This window comes from Myotis davidii, unplaced genomic scaffold (assembly GCF_000327345.1).
Source record: "Myotis davidii unplaced genomic scaffold, ASM32734v1 scaffold9, whole genome shotgun sequence".
Lineage (NCBI taxonomy): Eukaryota > Metazoa > Chordata > Mammalia > Chiroptera > Vespertilionidae > Myotis > Myotis davidii.
In genome coordinates this window covers 313,738-331,108 of record NW_006299435.1, presented here as the reverse complement: position 1 = coordinate 331,108, position 17,371 = coordinate 313,738, and the positions used below count along the sequence as shown (strand labels likewise).

Here is a 17,371-nt window from a genome sequence, read left to right as displayed (position 1 = left end):
TTCTCTGGAGCCCAGCACCAGTGTTTCAATGTTTGTGTTACTAGAGCAGCGGGTATAAAGCCTGAATTTTGGAAGATGATTCTGCAATATTCTCACTATAAAGTTATAGTATTTTTATCCAGCAATTCCACTTCTGGAAAAGTATCTAAAAAAAAAAAAAAAATCAAAAGAAAAAGATATATGCACTCTATGTTCATTGCAGAATTACTTACAATAGCTATAGCTATGATATGGAAGCAGCCTAGACATCCATCAATAGACAAATGGATAAAAACATAAGTTAGACAGAGAAAGACAAATACTGTATGATCTCACTTATAGGTGGAGTCTAAAACAAAGAAACAAAAAAAAAGAAAGAAAGGCCAAATTCATAGATACAGAGAAGAGATTGGTGGTTTTCAGAAGTGGGAGCTGGGGGCGGGTGTGAGGAATGAAATGGGTGAAGGTGGCCAAAAGATACAAACGTGCAGTTATAAAATAAATGTCATGGGGATGTATGTGCAGCATGGTGACTACAGTTACTAATACTGCACTGCATATCTAAAAGTAAGGGTAGATAGTAAAAGTTATCACCAGAAAAAATATTCTTTAAGTATGTATGGTGATGGATATTATCTAGTCTTATTGCAGTGATCACTTTGCAATATATACAATTATTAAATCATTATATTATACACCTGAAATTAATATAATGTTATGTCAATTCTACTTAAAAAGAATCAATGCAAGAATATACAAAAATGTAAAAGAATGAAAAAAGTTTCATAATACAGAATCCATTATTTTATAATACCCTTTCCACGTAAATCATCACATATTAATGCTAGAATGCATACTCCTACTGAACACCACCTTATTTTAAAAACAGAAAAGCAAACAAGCACTCAGAGTTGATCATAAGTCTTCAAAAACTTTTGCTCAGATGAAAAAAATCTATCAATATTTTTAAGTTGCAAAAGATGTAATTTCTAGAATACCAAAAACATTAACATATTACCTAGAACTGTTATATCACTCTTTTAAGTGAATATAATGGGATCCAAATGCTATAGTGATTTGATATTCAACATCTCCATTAAAAAAAAAAATGCTAGGCCATGAAAGCTGGAAAAGCCTATATTTTGGGGGAACTCATATTTTCATTCCATTATTTCCAAAGAATTTTATTTAAATGCAATATATATTTATGTCTGAAAAACTTTACATTTCCTGTGACTGTAAGTCTCTAAGTGTTAAAAATTCTTCTGTACTGAGTTATCACAATTGTTATGAGCATAAAGTAAATGAAAACATAATGTTCAAATTTTGATAGCATAAAAACTGATTATTTCAGAAATGCATTTTTTTAGTGAGACGTACAGCACTTTTCCTCCTTGCACTAGTTTATGTGTCTACTGTAGTTCAATAGTACTTACTACTAGAAAGTTAGAGTTTAGTGTAAATTCTACTGCTTTTTTTTTTGGATAGAAATATTGAGAAACTCTATCCATATAAAGTAGACATGAAAGAAGTTCTATAATACGGAGGTCTCTCAATGTTTTGAACTCCTTCCAAATTAACTACCAAAAAAAAATCACACCCACACCAAGATCTAGTATCAAAAAATAATTTTTAGTCTCCTGTCAACTGACGACTTGTTAAAAAAAAAACCACATCGATTTTTCATTAGAAGAACCCCTCGTCACTCACTTTTTCCGCAGCGCTGCTGAAATGCACCGCAGCAAGATTCCGGGTAGTGAGAGTTTCCAACCCATTTAACTAGTGCTCCAATCCTTCCCGTAACAAGCACACATGACGTTAACATCCTTAACGGAGAGGTGAAGCATACGTGTCTTCTAGACAGAACTTCTATGACGGTGGAAATGTTCTACACCTGCACTGTCCAATATGACAGTCACTAGCAACATGTGGCTATGTGAATTTAAAAATTCATATTGCTCGATATTCACGTGGCTCGTGGCGACTGTCCTGAACAGCACACTCAGCCCCTTCTGCCCAGAGCGCGGTCTGCAGCTTCGGCTGGCGGTTAAGGAGACGGGCACAACGTCAGGCCCTGCCTCGGATCTACTCACCCCATCACACCGCTGAACACAATCCCCAGGGGGTTCATATCTGCTCAGCATTGTGCTAGTAACCTCTAATGCGTAGGAAGTTTCCCCTTATACTGACCATAAAAACAAAACAACAAGAAACCCTCCATGAAATGTCCACCCTCAGGCCTTAATTCCTGCTCCTGGTCACAGTGCAAAATGGAGCCTCCTTCCAAGTCTTTGAACAGCCACTAACTCCCCACCCTTTTCTCTCTCCCCCACGTCTAACCTTCCGAGGTTAGATACACCGAAGCCCTTCAACCACAGCTATGCGAGACCGGGCCCCAAACTGGAGTCCCGACTCTGGCAAACCACGTGTCCAAGTCGGCGGTAAAACAGCAGGCTGCTCTCTGGGTCCCCAAAACACGGACAGTTCCTGGCCTCCGGGCTTCTCACGCGGACTCCCCAGGCCGACAGCAGGGGCGCCCCTCCCGCTTAGCTCTGCGGCTCCCCAACTCCTGTCGCCCTCCTCCCTCTCCTGGTCCCCTTTTCCGCCACCCGCCCAGTTCTTCCCCGTTCCGGGCAGACACCTGACTCAGAAGACGTGGTCGAGACACGATGCCCCGCAGATCTACGTAGACGGGAGAAGAGAGCCCGCTCTTCAGCACGAAGTTCCCAAACTTGAAAGCCTGCACGTCGTACAGGCCCTTTACCAACGACCCCAAAGCTGTATCGGCGACCGCCATGGTGCAGGCGTCCACACTCGCGCCAAAAGCCATAGCGCGCCAGCACGGCGACGATCTGATGACGTCACCTCGAAGCCCCGCCCCTTCCGCCCCCTTTCCGGCGGCTGGCTCGCTCCGGGCGCGCTCTCCTGGGGCCCAGGTAACGAGGGTCAGGTGGCGGCAGTGCACCTGGCTGAGATTTATGTTTATGTCGGCGGCCTCTGCCGGAGATCGATGGAATTTAAAGCCCGGAATAGGTGGATCCGCTCCAAGAACGTGACGCGAAGTCTTTCAAGAGGCTGTATCTGAACCCTGCCCACTTTTTAAAGCTGAGTCCTCTTAATTAGCTCTACTACTTAGGCAAGCACGTCTGTATTTGCTGGTCACTAGCCACGCCCCGCACCTGGTTTCACCAAATGAAGTGCAAGTTCTCGAAGGCGGGGACCTTTTCCCAGTTTTTCTCTTAACGTCCCAGCATCCGTCACGTGACAATGTCAGCAATTTGCACGTGGGACTATACATCTCTCAGCAGGTTCATTACCTCCTCTGTGGGCTCTGTGTGTCCTGGAGGAGTATGTTTATTGCCCTTAGAGCAGCTCAGGTGCTCGGCATGTAGCACGTGTACAGGTGATAAAGAGAGGGAGGAGAGCAGAGGATGAATTGACTGGGATCCAGGAGGGTAACCTGGCCTGCCGATCTGAAATTCCAAGCGTACTCGGTCTTTAAAATAAATCTCTTAAAGAGGAGGAAGTTCTCATTATGTGTAGAAGGCAATACTTTAAAGCACACAACCCAGAAAGCCATAGGGCTAATGATTGTTGCTCATCAAATTGATTTCTATTTCATTTCAATATTATTTATGTATATCTGCGTTTTCTCTGAAGAAATTGTGCTGACCAACCAGTGTGAAGAGCCTGTCTGTTGACAGTTGTTTCTCACTTTAAATAAATGTAGTAAATCTTGATGAAATAGAAGCCAAATATTAAAACATTTTTATATATATTTTTTATTGATTTCAGAGAGGAAGGGAGAGGAAAAATCAATCAAATTAATTGAACCTGGGACCTTTCCATCTGCAGGCCAATGCTCTATCCACTGAGCAAAACCAGCTAAGGCAAAACATTTTTTAAAATATATTTTTATTGATTTCAGAGAGGAAGGAAGAGGAAGACAGAGATAGAAACACCAGTGGTGAGGGAATTATTGATTGGCTGCATCCTGCATGCCCCCTATTGGGGACTGTGCCCACAACCTGGACATGTACCTTTGAGTGGAATCGAACCAGGAACCCTTGAGTCCACAGGCTGATGCTCTATACACCCAGCAAAACCAGCTAGGGCAAAACATTTTGTTTTTATTGGCAAAATAAGCCAATCAATTTGAACACTCTAGCTGACACTGTACTATGAATCAGTCTTTTTTGCACTTGGGTGGCACATGCAGAGTCTTTCGAAGCCTGATCATATCTATGTAGGCTACTCCAGATTCCTCGAGTTCACACTATGATTCATAAACTTGTGAGATCCAGCCCAAACAGCCTGCCAATTTGCTAACAAAGTTGCCACAATGCAACACTAGAATGCAGTTAACAATTCACACCTGAGGCTTAGTCAGCATTTTTAAAAATAAAAAAAAAATGGCCCTGACTGGTTTGGCTCAGTGGATAGAACTTCGGCCTGTGGACTGAAGGGTCCTGGTTCATTCCGGCCAGGGGCATGTACCTTGGTTGCAGGCATATCCCTGGTAGGCAGTGTGCAGGAGGCAGCTGATCGATATTTCTCTCTCTTTGATGTTTCTGGCTCTCTAGCCCTTTCCCGTCCTCTCTGTAAAAAATCAATAACATATTAAAAAACAAAAAATGGCCCTAGTCAGTTTGGCTCAGTGGATAGAGCGCTGGCCTGAGGACTGAAGGGTCCCAGGTTTGATTCAAGTCAAGGGCACATGCCTGGATTGCAGGCTCAGTCCCCAGTAGGGGCCATGCAGGAGGCAGCTCATCAATGATTCTCTCTCATCATTGATATTTCTATCTCTCTCTCCCTCTCCCTCTCCCTTCTTCTCTGAAATCAATAAAAATACTTAAAAATAAAAAAAATGCCTTAGGATTCTTCTCCAAGTTACAAAATTGTTACTTTCTATCCAAAATCCTGGGCAAAAAGTGTTGTAATATTTTTACCTTATCAAAAGCTTTCATATATTTGGGGAAAGAGAGAAAATTACTTTTTTGAACAAAGGTTTTAATTAGAAAACAAAAAAGCCACCAGAAATAATCATCTTTTGTATAGTATATTTATAGGCATGAATAACTTGTGAGATGTACATTTTGAAGTTTCAATCCATAACTTATAACATTTACTATAGTAATGACAAGACAGCAGGTCATCACTTTACAACATTACACATGAGTGAATTTGACTTACAAATAAAATATTTACAACCTACATTTACAAAACGACATTGTGTGCATACAAAATGAATAACTGCTGAAAATTTTAAAAACAATATGACAACTAAAACCCAGAAGATACACTTAAGGCAGACCAGCAAGACACTGAAATAATTAAGGCTGTGGAATTCTTCTGCACCTTGAAAATATAGAGCTATTTATCAATACTGTGGAGTGATTTTTAAACCAATTATTGACAAGCCTGATGAAAGTATGAACTTATATGTATATGTGTAGTGGTCCCTATGGGGAAACCTGTCCACTTATGGAGAAGGCCCTTTTATCTGAATAGCCAGAGAAGCCACCCCAAAGGACTTGGTGGGGAGGGGTCACTCAAAACCAAAAGGTGCCAGTGCAGTTTGCAAACCAACTGTTAATAATTCAAATATAAAGGTACTTCTGACTCCATGTAAGCATAATATCCTAAGCGATGGCCCCATTATGCTTCAGGCTTTGTTGATTTGGTTTTGTGGACTTCAAGACTGCGAATAATTCCTAATTGAGTAGATTCTAACTCTACCCACCAGCCCTAATGATTTTGAATGGCCCTGAATCGTTTTTCAATAGAAAAACTGACCCATCTGGGCTGTCTTCAAATGGATAGATTTCTGCATATGAGCAATAACATATACATATATTATACACTATATACATGTACAGATGTACATATATCTGTATTTTCTAACAGTTTGCACTTTGATCACTACTATTCTCTGACTAGGATCTCACTCTAAAGAGGATCTTTAGTTTTTTCAGTCTTCACATTTGTCTTAACTACAGTTTCACTCACTTTCCCCATAGAGTAGGCTGAAGTTTGGCAGAAACAGGTAAAAGCACCAGGGCAAAAAAAAAAAAAAATCAAACATAGAGATGACAGATATGGCTTAAGTTAGTAAGAGAATATGTACGTTTGTTAACTTCAAATTCATAACCACAGTCCTTGAGATCATGGTAACAGTTTCCATAGTACTCCTGGATGTGGATTCATTTCTTGAAAGAAGTCAGGCATGATGGAACTCTTATTCTAGCTATTCTTGGGCTAGCAAGTTAGGTTGCTTAAATTAAGCCTCCAGAGTTGGGACTCCAATAATTTTATTTGCACGTTTTTCCACCACCCTCCATTTTCCCAGCTATTATCACTATCCAAAATAAGTTATGTGAATAAGCAGTTAATCTTGAACATTTGAATAGAAACTAAATCTGACCACAGTTTAGAATCTCCCAGCAAACAGGCTGACAGGGAAACGCAATAGCCTATGAGTATTATTGCAGGCTTTCCGCAAATATCCCTCAAAGATGAAAATTTGCCTTAGAGTAATTGCTTTTTAACTTCTACATATATTAAAAGTGATGGCCCTGGATGGTTTGGCTTAGTGGATGAGCATCGGCCTGTGGACTGGAGGGTCCTGGGTTCGATTCAGGTCAAGGGCACATGCCTAGATTGCGGGCTCGGTCCCCAGTGGGGTGGGGGGAGGGTGCAGGAGGCAGCGCATCAATGATTCTTTCTCATCATTGATGTTTCCATCTCTCTACCTCTCCCTTCCTCTCTGAAATCAATAAAAATATATTTTAAAAAGTGATGAAGAAAATACGGCCTATGATACCTCTGCGTTCTCTTTCTGTATAGGTTTCTCACATGAATATTTTCTAATGTGTAGTCTGTGAACAAAATGCAGTGCCTTTTAATCCTCTAGAGTTAATGAAACAACCAGAGCCTTAGAGTGTTTATTAAATGAATACAAACATAGTAGCTTCCCTTAGTGGAGTATGTGATCCCGAGATTTTACATAGTTAAGAAAAACCATAATACAAATGAAGCCACTGAAAGCTCACATACTGTGTTTGCCTAGCCTGGACTCCACAGAGATGCTACATGGGAGAGAAAGAAATAGGTCAACATTCCCCCAAACTGAGCAAGAAGATGGTATTTGCACATTTGCCCCACTGCAGAGACCCCTTATATGTGAAATAGTCCCTCCTCTATCAAATTCATGGGACAAAGTTTTAGTTAATTCACAGAAATAACCTCCATCGGGTTTATAATATATTTGCTTCCTAATTCTCTAATGGGGACATATTCTCACAGATGTAAATTTCCCTGCTCTTTCACATGAGAAAAAAGTAATGACTAACTCACGGGCACCAAATCACAAAGTCTATGAGAAAGCAAACATACTCCTGAAAAAAACTAATTATTTAAAAAAAAAAAAAGATTCAAGATTTTCCTTCCCCGAACCAACAGTTCTATTCATTTCTACACCTGCACATTTAACTTGCTTCTGTAGCAGATGACAGTGAGACTTTCTGAAGGGTGAGTTGTAAAATCTTCTCACTTCTGCCCTCCCAGGGAGGACAATGGCTGTCTGGGGTCTTCTCTGCTAATTTTCCCAGAGTGCAAAGCTCTCTGAGAGGAGAGAGGAGCATCTTACTCGTGTGTCTGCCGTAAGAAATACTGAAGAAGACAGCTTATTGACATGAGACTTCAACCATTTCTTCCTAACCTTTTTCTGTAGACAAGCTTTTAAATGATCAAAATTACAGGCCAAGACCAAATAACACAGATAAAGAGCACTTAGTACTTCCAGTTAAAATCACTTGATGGAATTTAACCTCATGAGTTTGCAAAAGGTATCTAAAGACATGAATATTGAAAAATTGGAATGTTCAAAGTTCCTATCAATAAAATTCTTAGCACTGGCAGTGTGTAGCACTTTATAAAAAAAAAAAATCAAGGTATTTTCTAGACATCCCAACTAAGGTATTCTTCCAACATTCCTATGAAATTAACGTCTACCCTCTTTCCCCCTAACTTTCTAACAATGGGGACATTTGGGCCAAATAAAAACAAAGACTTTCTGTAAGAAAGGGTGAATCAGGAATAGCTGAGGTTGTAACTCAAGAATTCCTAGGCTCACCCTATATTCAGATGTTTTCATTTAAAAGATCTTATAAAGTGAAGAAAAATGCTGCAATATCAGTCACTCTAAATACAATGAACTTCTTTATCTCCCATCCTCCCCTCTGAAAGGCACTACCATTATAAAGGCTTTGTGAGTCACAAAGCAGTGAAGCCAGCTTTTCCCCTCCTCCTCTCCCCCAAGAATGATATGGCTGTGAGAGACCTGAAGGACACTGCCAACACCACAATTTTTTTAAAAACATGTTCCCACATTCAGCTGTAAGTGGATATAAATCTATTTAATTTGAAACAATTGTAAAAGATGCACTAAATCATTATGCCTTTTAAAAATTATTATGAGTTGTCCCTGATCTTTCCTTTTTTTCTCCATCCCACCTTTACAAAACAAAACAAACAAAAAACCCCAAACCCTATGCAATGAATGTAAGCCAAGCAAGAAGCCTGTGACTTTAACCAACATTTATATTTTTTACCAGTTCAACTAGAAGTTCACTTTCACTAATTCCTCATTAAGTTTTCAGTTCACGGACCACTGTTTTAGAGAAGTGGACTAATTAGAGAAATGGACTATTTTCTCTCCTTTCCACTTTTCTGTTATTCGAAGAACTAAATATATCTCCCAAAACAGGTACCAGGAAGTGATCCCTGGCCCCTCATCTCTCACCTGAAGTAAATTTCCCAGTCCTGTTCTGGGACTCCCGTGTTACTTCCAACTCGCTATGGAGAATTCTTGAACCAGGATCGCTACCTCATCACAGTTGGGAGGAACCAGAAACTTTGCAGACAGGGGGCATCCCTGTAAGTTTCCTTCAGTTGCCAAACTTGATAAACGATTCCCTCTTCCTCTTGGGGCCTCTATTAAACTTATTCTACTCTAATGATTGTACTTTGGCTCCAGTTAACACAACCATACTACTTGTCATGCCTGTGTCCTTTCCCTCCCGTCTCCTCACTTCCCCAAGTGCCCTTGGGGAGGGGGAATTCCATGCAATTTCATGTCTGAATCCTCCCCACCCCACTGTAAAAGCTGATGCAAAAGCTTTGGCTCTAACATCCTGTCAACTGCCCTCCCCACAGCACGATTCCACTGATGCTCTCCTGTGCAGCCTGTGCACCGTTGTCCTGGGCCCTGCCCTTCTTAAGCAGAAACTCAGCTTGTCTCCTGCTTGGTCATCAACACTCAGAATGACTCAGCAGGGGCTCTTTCATCGCCATCTGTGTGGTGGACGGAACAGAACTTGCCAGGCCATATATATGGATATTTGGAATCCCCAGTGCCCACACTCTATCTCATGATGAGCGCAGGGACCAGGCTTTCTTCTTTTACACTATGTCTCACAATAAAGACATGTTTATGAAAAGAGTTTTCGGTAAATTGTTTTACATTTTAAAATATCATGTCACGTAGCATTTGTATATACATTCGTTTTTAAGTGAAGACTATGGAGGGTTCATCAAGGGAGCGCTCTGAGGAAGGGACCCTTGATGGCCCAGGCCATTCAAAAACTAGGAAACGAACACAGTCGGAGTCGGTTTCCACATATTTGGTTAATCCTGAAAATACGAAGTGCTATCTAGTCTTATTGCTTATACTTTCTACTCATTTATTAATTTATAATCTTGGATGGGATGAAGTGGAAGGTAGATGAGGAAGTTGACTTTGAAATCAGTGGAAAGGAATGATGAGTATTTTTAATTCTACCTTCCCACTGTGCAGATCAGTGTTTTTATATATTCAAGTTCAGGCTTATGTCCACCCTTCTTTTTCACTTAGATAGGTTTGTAGTTCCTTTGTCAGCTCCCTGCTTGCACTTCTGAGCTGCATGATTTCAATGGTCTCAATCCTACTCTAGGACAGAAGCAATGCCATTAAACCTGATTTGGACAAATATGTGACCTAAATATTTAAAATATTGTTTGCATAACCACCAGTTTAAAAACATGTTCCAGAAAACAAAGAGTGGATCATGTACAAACACAAAAAAACAAAAACGTTTTCCGAAACAAAAAATAGAAAAAACAAAACATGAAATGCTCAGGTTTAATTGTTTTTCCACTAGCACAACAGAGGGCAGTGAATCGTCATCTGATGCGGAGAATATACACCAGAAAGCAGCATCGGCCTCAAAGTGCAATTAGTCCTTTTAGTCTCAGGAAACATTGGCGGCTGAGTGGTGGTAGGTATTGCAATCGCAGTTAAAACTCAATGCTCTATTAGGCTGATGTATCGGGTTTTATTCCATGGCTTCAAAAAGGACTTGGGACCAGGCCTTTCCAAGGCCTATGTATGGCTGCCTCCTTTTGGTGAGCACCCCTTCGCTTCCACAAGGGGTAGGGAATCAAGTAGGCCAGCTTTCTGGGGACTGCATTCTACAGTTGTAGAGGTCAGCAGAAAGCAGTGGTACAGAGTTCAGAGAAAGTGTAGGAAAGGTTTCTATTTGCCCTTTTGTATGAACCTGTTATATTTGCTATCAATTTCAAACCAAGTGTAGACATAAAAGCAGCCTACAGCTCTTACTGTATATGGACTGATTTCCCGGCAGGCTTTCCTGCCAGATGAACTCTGAGCTGCCAGTGAATTGGGGAGTAGCATTTCCCATACAGAACCTACGTGAGTCAAATGCCTGTGACTGAGAGGAAGGCCTTCTCACCCACAGATTGCAAAGGGGTAGCTGCTTTCTCTTCATGCACAGGTTCTGGTAAAAGATTTCTATACAGGATGTATAAAATGCTCTAAAAAACTCGTCCTCTAATTGTGCTTAGTCAAAACAATGTAATGTTTCGGTAAAGAAATCACTGTCCTAACTGGAGCACTCAAAGTTACTTATGCTGATTTCATATATACCTCTACATTATAAAACTCTGAGTTCAGAACGGGATATAGTTCACTGTATGTGTAGATGGTTCCTATAAAGAAACGATATCAAAGGAATCTAAATCACACTAGTTGGCATACATGACGTCTCTGCTAAACAGACCTTTTGGCTTAAAATTCCAGCCAAGGCAGAGAAACCTTTTACACTCACTCCAGTGAGCTGAAGTTTCGCCTAGTTACCCACTCTCTTTGGAACACACAATTAATATTCTGTATCAGCTAGTATTCTTGTTATCCTTGCCCCTCTTTGTAATACTCTCTGTGACTTTCTCCTCCTTTGTCTCTTCTGAATGGCCTTGTGGAAAGCCCTGGACATAGGGTGATTTTTCTGCTGCTCAGACCTTGAATAACCACTGACGAGGTTGAAGAGGGACCATCTCACAATCCAGAGAACTGCACGGAGTGAAATAGTGAACAGAATTATTTACAGCACATTCAGTCTTGCTTTGGTTCACACTGCACTTCCATGTGAAACCTCCAGGGCTGGGACACGGCTACGTCCCTTGGTTTACCCTGTTGACGATGTAGCTCTTGACATTGGGAATGGGCCGCACATCGTTCTGATGCTTGCGGCGTTCTATGAAGCACGCCAGGCGGGAGGTGTCCAGAGGGACCTTGGAGTAGCTGCCGTTGTGGGGCTGCAGCCACGGATGCTGCAGGCAGGTGGCTGCCGTGGGTCGCCTCCGGAAGTCTTCCTGTAGGATCACATTGATGAAATCTCTGGCGGCATTGCTCACGCCACAGAAGTATTCATGGGGGAAGCTGAAGTCCACCCGACACACATTGATACACGTCTCTTCTTTGCTCTCATCCAGGAAGGGGGAGACCCCACTCAGCATGACGTACGTCAGAACCCCAATGCTCCAGATGTCCGTGCCCAGGGACACAGGGATGCCTTGGATCACTTCTGGGGCAGCAAACTCAGGGTTGCCCAGCAGGTGGTGGATGTGGAAGTGACCTGAGATCTGGACAGCATCCTCCAAGTCGATGAGCTTCACTCGAGGCACTGGAATCCGCAGGTCAATGAGCAGGTTTTCAGGCTGAGGAGATAGTTCCAAGGAGGCGGGAAAAGAGAAGGCAAGTTCAGCTCTCTGTTTGACTATCAGTAGGACTCCATTAGTTCAAGCACAGCTCTGCTATCCTATATAATAAAAGGCTAATATGCAAATCGACCGAACAGCAGAACAACCGATCGCTATGATGCTCACTGACCACCAGGGGGCAGGTGCTTGATGCAGGAGCTGCCCCCTGGTGGTCAGTGTGCTCCCACAGGGGGAGCACCACTCAGCCAGAAGCTGGGCTCACAGCTGGAGAGCACAGCGGTGGTGGCGGGAGCCTCTCCCGCTTCCATGGCACCGCTATGGATGTCCGACTGACGGCTTAGCCATCAGTCAGACATCTCCTGAGGGCCCCTGTACTGTGAGAGGGTGCAGGCCGGGCTGAGGGACACCCTCCCCTGCACCCCCCCCAGGGAATGAATTTTGTGCACCGGGCCTCTAGTATTTTGATAAAGCCTATAGTGTATGGGACATTCCCTCTGCAAAGCACATAGGAGACTTCAAACTAAGCGTAAATGGGGTTGGGAGGTCTTTTGACATGGAAAATCATGTTTTCATAGGTATCCCTTACTTCTGCAGTGAATCAAGTGAAGAAATAAATTATTCATTTTGGAGAACAGGGCCTTTCTTGAGCACCATGGAAAAGTTGACATTTATTTGCTTTCTTCTACAAAGTTAGAAGTAGTGGTTAAAGCTTGCCTACCTTCCCTCACCCCAAATGTCATTGTGAACTCACGAAAAACACATTTAAATTGTGTGACAACCTAGTTTCTGTTTAATATTCAGAGGGGTTCTAATCTAAGTAAATAAAAATGAATTAGAATTAACATCCCTCAAGGATCATGACTGGCAGGTTGGACTAGGTCACTTCCTTGCAGGGGTGGCTGTTTCTTATTACCTTGATGTCCAAATGGGCCACCCTGCAGTTGTGAAGGTACTGCAGCGCTTCCATGATGTCTCGGATGTAGAAGGCCACCTTTTCTTCCATCAGCTCGTCATGGTTCATAAGGTAGTCCAGGAGCCGGCCATCATCCATCCTGAAAGTAGGGAGGAAGAGGCAAAGGAACTATGTTTGTAAAGAAACAAAGAAATAACACACATACAAATCTGTAAGATCTTTCCTACCCCCTGTTATAGAGATCAAAGTGGTCATACAGGCATATTTTATCCAGAGTTTAGTTAGAACTAAAACAAACAAACAAATAGATAAGCAAACAAGTAAATAAAATCACAAATGTGGTGTGCTTCAGGGAAGACATCTGTATAACCTTGTTTAAGACACATTCTGTTTGGTTAACTTTTAAAATTGCTCACGGCCAAAAAGATCCAACTCCAAGGCCCTTTGAGAGGTTAGGCTGTAAAATAGAGAAGTCTTCAGAGAGAGAGACTGAAAGCTATCTCAGCAATATCTGATTACCTGGGACCTGGCGGCTACAAGCAGCCCCACAGCTTTTATCTGCTTCCTTCTACAAAGTCAGACATCGTGGTTAAAGCCTGCCTACCTTCTCTCACCCCAAATAGCATTGTGAACTCACACACAAAAAAATTTAAATTGTGGCAGCCTGGTTTCTGTTTAATATTCATAAGGATTCTAATATAAGTAAATCAATGAATTAGAATTGACATCCCTCAAGGGTTTTTATTTGTCAAGTTTTAGTTGGTGAAATCCAGGAAGTAGGCAAAGTTTTTCTTTGGCATTCTTGACCCTCTTTTGAAACCTTTGCCTTTTACTAGAAGCAACTTTTCAACCTTAAAAACTGTGACTGAGAACAAGGTAGGAGGAGCTAAGCAGACCCTGATTTGAATCCTGATTCTGCCACTTGCAGGCTGGGAGCTTAGGGCAAGTCATTTAATTCTCTGTGTTATGGTTATCTCATCTTTAAAGTGGGAATAATAATAACAACCACAGCAATAATACCAATACCTACTTCATTATGAGGACTGTGCAGGGACCAAGTGAGACAATGAGGCATGTACACATAATTGGTAGTAATAGTAAGTGCTCAATAAATGCCAACTACTTTCTTTTATTAAAAAATATGTTTTTACTGATTTTTAGAGAGAGAGGAAGGAGAGGGAGAAAGAGATAGAAAAATCCACCAGTTGCCTCCAGCATGCTCCCTATTGGGGATCGAGCCTGAAACAGAATCATACTGACGACCTCTTGGCGTTTGGGATGACATTCAACCACTGAGCCACTGGCCGGGCAATGTCACCTACTTCCAGGTACCTGTGCCCTCTTTAGCAAGGAGTGACCAGATGTCAGACAGTTATGCTCTGTGCGCTGGGCTCTTAAAGGCACATCCCCAGGAAATGCCCAGGCAGAGAAGGGTGAGTAAGGGTCAGCACAGTTGAAATGCCTTTGGCCCAGTTTCCATTCTCTTCTGCAGCTCCTTCCTTCCTACAGGTCTCTTCTGCACCCCTTGACAGGAGCAAAGGTTGGGACCAATGAAGACCTCCTTTGTCTTCCTTCCCTGACCCTGACAGGCATGGGGTGGGCGTGGTGAGTATGGGATGAAGTAGTTTTGGGCTTGTGAGATGCATCCCCCTGGACTTCTTGGAGCACGTAAGGGAGAAATTAACAGTAGCACTGCTCTGGGATCCGAAAGCCTCAGCCACCAAGTTCACATTTAGAGCTCTTGGATAATGCAGATGCCCAGGCCCTGCCATGTGCTTCTCAACCTTCCTAATGCCATGACCCCCAACCATAAAATTATTCTTGTTGCTACTTCATAACTGTCATTTTGCTAGTTATGAATCTTAATGTAAATATCTGATATGCAGGGTGTTTTTTCATTGTTTGCGGCCCGCAGGTTGAGAACTGCTGGACTAGAGCATCGGAACCTCAGCTGTCTGCTTCAGTTGTCTGGTAGAGAAAAGCTCTATCAGCCATTTGGATGGTCACAGAAAGGGAGACCCACAGTCACAGCATAACCAAGATTGAGCACAGGAACTGCCTCTCACCTCAAGTCCAACCAAGTACCTTTCTAGGTTCTCACAGTTAACTCTCTCCAAAATATGCATGTACCTACGAAATTGAAATCATTCATTTAGCAATTGGTCTTCCTCATTCAATGTATAACTCATCATTGTCAAGAGCTAATTTTTTCATCTTTGTTCTCCCCACCCCGATTCAGGTCTACACGGTGGTTGGCACATAGTGAGTGCCCAGTACATGTTGATAAACTAGCTCAATTCACTCTTCATCTAGTTTAATCCCTGCAACATCTCTGAGAAGTGGGACTAATTCTTCAGACTTCATGGATGGGAAACCTGAGGTCCAGGAAGCCACATACACTGCCCCAAATACAGAGCTGGGGCTAGAGCCCAGTTTCTTCATTCCAAGGGCTCGTCTTTTCATTGCACCAAGAGCCTGGTGATGGACACCTTCCCTGGGATGGTGATCTGCAATCTGGAGGAGCAAAGGTTCTGGGTTGCTGTACCACCTTGGTATGCAAGTGATAATACCTTTTATTGGAAGTCTAGGCAAATATTACATGTCACTTGTAAACAAAGATAATTCACTGTCCACAGAATTCACCACTTGAGTTAGGAAGCTCCCGAACAAACAGGTTAGGCTCAGAAAGGCTGTTTGTAAGTGCATTTGCTAAGTCCAAAGTGACAATCTACCAGCTACTGCACAGCTGTGTAAGTATCACAAAAGAATTACCAATACTAACAGTGTTGGTTTTGTTTCTTTTCAACCAAGTTACAAATTTAGCCTTAGATGTTTGCATTTGGGCTTTTTTAAAAAAAATTGTTTTTATTGATTTTTACAGAGAGGAAGGGAGAGGGATCGAGAGTTAGAAACATCAATCAGCTGCCTCCTGCACACCTCCTTACTGGGGATGTGCCTGCAACCAAGGTACATGCCCTTGACCAGAATTGAACCTGGGATCTTTCAGTCTGCAGGCCGACGCTCTATCCACTAAGCTAAACCGGTTAGGGCTGGACTTTTTTAATTCATCACAAATAAATTTATGATAAGTTACTTCTGCAAACACCCCCATACACATACAGCTACACCAACAATTTTCAACTTTTTTCATTTCATGGCACACATAAACTAACTACGAAAATTCTGCATAACACCAAAAATATTTTTTTGCTCATCTGACACAAAAAATAGGTATAATTTTGATTCATTCATTCACACTGGACAGCTATTGTTGTGTTGGCTGTTGTCAATTTTTTATTTGGCAATCTAAGGGAAAAGAGATCAGTGCCCCTGACTAAATAGTCAGGTATTGCATGTTTTAAAATTCTTGCAGCACACCGGTTGAAAATCGCTGAGCAAGACAAGAAGCACACAAGAGCAAGACTGAAATGACAGTTGTAAGCTGTGAGTGCAGGTGCTTCTCTACTGAACAGAGGTTCTGTGGAGCCGAACACAGCATTGGCCTTCGGTGCCAATGTCTGCCTCCTCCCCAGGCCGGGTGTCATCAGCACCAATCTGATAACATTTCTGTGAGGGCTCAGCACTGCTGAAAAGACTTTCTTTAGTCTCTGTAAAGTCCTTCTACAGCACAGAGCATGCCCTCTGTCCTTAGCTTGGGGTAGTGGTGAGCTTGGGGTAGTAGTAGGACCTCACTACTTTATTTGATGTCTTCTGTGGCCAAAATAGATGGTTGCCTGAGTCCCTAGAAAATCTGGAATGAGTGAGACATTTCGAAGCTAAGGTTCCACCCTTCAAGGAATTTCTTGGATGGTAGATGGGATGCGATGGCAGTGGATTGATGCACAAACCTTCTCTCATTTCAACCCCAGCCCTGTCGATAAGCCTATTGTCCATCAGGTTTTTCTAAACTGCCCAGCTCAAGAGTCCACAATAGAAAGAAAATGAAAACGGAGTGAGAGAGATGTGGGTTTCAGTCCCAGCTTTTCCAATTCCTACCTTTAAGGAGCTTCCTTATCCTGGATTTTCTAAAAAAATGGGAATAACATTTTTATAAACTGGAGGGCAGAGGGCATGTGCTATATAGAACACTTTGTCACCTAAGACACTGTGTTAAAGACAACTGCCAGTAAATAACCCAGACAGCTGGGGACCACCTTAGGGAGACAACGCCTGTACTTACAGTTCCAGAATCAGGATGTAGGACGTGGGAGACTCATAGGTGTCGTGGAGAGTGATGTACTGTGGGTGCTGCAGGTGCTGGAGGAGGGCGGCCTCATGGGCAGCCTGCTCTTTCTTCTTCATTTTTTTGCTGACGAACTTCACAGCAACATCTTTGCGAGTGGCTTTGTGGGTGCACTTCTTCACTATGGAGAAACGGCCCCTGGGAAACAGAAGGGAGAAAGCATTTTGTCAAGGTTCATT

At 42.4% G+C, this 17,371-nt stretch overlaps 2 protein-coding genes across 2 annotated transcripts in view; both read right to left on the bottom strand.

The window, feature by feature from the left end:
- Positions 1-2,832, bottom strand: part of UMPS (uridine monophosphate synthetase) — a 24,655-nt gene extending 21,823 nt beyond the window's left edge. Inside the window, exon 1 of the mRNA XM_006775001.2 lies at positions 2,621-2,832. Within this exon, the coding sequence (XP_006775064.1) occupies positions 2,621-2,809 (189 nt within the window). The 5' untranslated portion in view covers positions 2,810-2,832. The remainder of the gene's footprint in view (positions 1-2,620) is intronic.
- A 6,176-nt stretch (positions 2,833-9,008) lies between these two features.
- Positions 9,009-17,371, bottom strand: part of LOC102770915 (kalirin) — a 111,366-nt gene continuing 103,003 nt past the window's right edge. The window contains exons 25-27 of the mRNA XM_006775000.2: positions 17,130-17,330; positions 12,950-13,088; positions 9,009-12,033 (exon numbers count right to left, since the gene is read on the bottom strand). Coding sequence (XP_006775063.1) covers positions 11,488-12,033; positions 12,950-13,088; positions 17,130-17,330 — 886 coding nt within the window. The 3' untranslated portion in view covers positions 9,009-11,487. The remainder of the gene's footprint in view (positions 12,034-12,949; positions 13,089-17,129; positions 17,331-17,371) is intronic.